The 2564-nt window shown below is 68.4% G+C and overlaps 1 protein-coding gene across 1 annotated transcript in view; it reads right to left on the bottom strand.

The window, feature by feature from the left end:
• Positions 1-2564, bottom strand: part of FLT4 (fms related receptor tyrosine kinase 4) — a 24681-nt gene that overhangs the window by 11779 nt on the left and 10338 nt on the right. The window contains exons 11-12 of the mRNA XM_027771445.1: positions 2387-2480; positions 1265-1391 (exon numbers count right to left, since the gene is read on the bottom strand). Coding sequence (XP_027627246.1) covers positions 1265-1391; positions 2387-2480 — 221 coding nt within the window. The remainder of the gene's footprint in view (positions 1-1264; positions 1392-2386; positions 2481-2564) is intronic.

The raw sequence follows: 2564 nt of genomic DNA, 5'->3' as shown, positions 1-2564 counted from the left end.
ACGAGCCGCTCGTCCCGGCCCGCCTTGTTGAAGACCACGCACTTGTACATGACAGACACGCTGGCCTCGCGGATCACCAGCTTGCTCACCGTCTGGACAGAGCACAGGCATGGGGACCACCTCCCACCCGCCCCTCCGACTGGAGCCACTCACTCCTTTCCTCTCTTTAAACAAAGAGAGCGGAGAGGGAAGGGGAGAGACAGCACCTCGCGGGGCCCCACACCGCGGCCCCCTCCAGCCCAGCCCCAGGCCTGGGCACGACACGCCTGCCGTAGGCAGGGAGGACTCCATTTGAAGCTGGAACCTTCCCACGGGATCAGCCTCGCCAGAGCCCCGTTGTGCACTGCACCACCCCAGCCCTCCGTATCTGCAGTGATGGGGAAACAGCTCCGGGCTGGGGACGGCAAGGGCTCAGACGAGCAAGAGCACTGGCACAGGGGAGGCGGCGAGGCCCTTCGGGGCAGCGGAAAGGGGTGGAAATATCAGGGGACAGGGGCACGGGCCAGGCGAGGTCAGGTGGCTGCTTGGCGGGGCCAGAGGGTTCGCTGGCTGTGACTGGAGTCAGTCTCTGGCTGTGCTGGGCCAGCCCGCCATTGGGGTGGGCAAAGGCAGGGCTGGAATTCAGGCTTTGGGCACACCGGGGACCTAGCCACTCTTGGACTGGGTTCAGATGTGGCCTGAGGTCAGCAGCTGGTCACCCGGATGTGCCCACGCAGCCCAGGGCTGTCCCAGCACCTCTGCCAGCTCCCAGGGCAGTTCGGGGAGAGTGGGCTGGCCCCAGCTTCCGGCAGGACTCCGGGCTTGGGGACCAGGAAGCTGGGGATGCAGGGGGAGAGGGCCATAGGCCCTGCCTACCATCCAGAGACCCCCGCCCCCACCCCAAGCCGGGCACTTCCTGGCCAGGCCTGGAACAGGAAGAGGCTCTGGAGGTGTGTAGGAAAACAGGAAGTGACCGTAGGAAGTGGGCGCCTTTGTTCAGCGCCCCCCTCCCGGCTCCCCGCTCTGCCCCCAGGCTGGTGCAGGCGGGGGCACAGCCTTCTGTGGAGGCCGGGCAGCCCCCAGCCCTGCCCCCTCCAGCCTGGTGGCCTGGCCAGGTGGCCTCAGGTCTCAGCTTCTGGGTCTGGGGAGTGGCTGGGAGGCCTGGAGGGCAGGCCTCACGCTGAGCCCGAGGCTCCAGAGAGGTCTCGGCAGCAACGCAGGCCAGGTGGATGCAGACAGCAGGAGGCCCCCACCGGCCCCGCCCGGCCCCCTGCACTGGGCCCACCTTGACCTTCCCCTCCACCAACTCGGTCCAGGTGTCCTGGCTCTCGATGGGGTTCGGTGCGTCCTGCGTGGCGACGTCCCTCCAGTCCTGGCACTGTGGCATGTGGTCCCTCTGCTGCCGCCGGCTTCTGGGGACCAGGGCAGAGGCAGATCAGCAACCCAGGCAGGGCAGGCCACACTGGGGTGGGCCAAGCCCTTGTCACCCTCGGAGGCAGCTGCGCATGTCAGGGGGTGGCTGGCCCCAGCCTGGGGAGGGCAACAGCCAGGAAGCTCCCTGTGCCTGGCGCCCTGCGCCACCCCCCACAGGCTCACGTCCCCACTCAGATGTCACCCACACCCACCTCTTCCACACCACTCTGCAAAGCCCACCTTAACCCACCCCCAGTCCTCCCAGGGAAGCCCCTACGCTGCCCAGGAAGCCCTTCCTGCTCTGCCCTGCTGCAGCCCCCTCTGGGCCTGGTGTGCATCCCAGCACCTGGGGTCTCCCACTGGGAGGGCTTCTCAGGGCCCCAGGGAGAAGAAGCAGAGTGGCCCCCAGGCCAGCAGTTGGCCCGAAACATAGGCAGAGCGTCAGAGGGAGCAAGTTTGGAGGGGCTGGCCCAGGCCACATGGCCTAGAACCGCTGACGCACCTTGGAAGGTTCAGGCTGTTTCAGGCCCGCAGTCCCTTCCCCACCCCCTGCGGAGCCGCCCCGACCAGGCTGGAGCCCCAGGCTGCCGTGGGGGGTCCTGCTGCACTCAGCGGCACCCTGCACCTGCGCTGGCTAAGTGGCAGGCTGCCCATCACCACCCTGCTCAGTGCTTGGTGGGTTCCCAAGGCCTCAGGGCTCCTGCCCGCCTATGTCCCCCCTCCCCACTGCTCTCTTGGCTGCACGGTCCCTGCCCTGGTGGCCCCAGCCCGTCCTGCAGGACCCTGGCTCGGCCAGGGGCAGGCTCTGCCGCCTCCCACTGTGGCCTGGGAGCCGCCTCCTGCCCTGCCTGGTCTTGGAAGGTGCCCGCCATCCCAGGCCCACCCACTACAGCTGGTGAAGGTGCCCGGGCACAGCCCCTGTTCTCTCTGGGTGCAGCCACCACAGGCAAGTGGGGGCTCCATCTGCAGCGCCAGCCCAGGGCTGAGGACTCACAGGGGAGCACTGAGCCCCACCGGGTGAGCCGAGCTGGGCTGCCTCCTGCCCAGTGGGATGCCCACAGGGTTGAGCAGGGGCGGTGGGGCCTGGGCTGCAGGAGGGGCGGGAAGGGTTCCAGTCTGGTGGGAGCTGGTGTCCCGCAGCGGCTGCAGCTGTACTCACAGGCTGCTGTGGG

The sequence above is a fragment of the Tupaia chinensis genome, unplaced genomic scaffold (assembly GCF_000334495.1).
Source record: "Tupaia chinensis unplaced genomic scaffold, TupChi_1.0 Scaffold000214_1, whole genome shotgun sequence".
Taxonomy (NCBI): Eukaryota; Metazoa; Chordata; class Mammalia; order Scandentia; family Tupaiidae; genus Tupaia; species Tupaia belangeri.
Note: the sequence above shows the minus strand (reverse complement) of the source record. Positions and strands in the feature narration are given on the sequence as shown.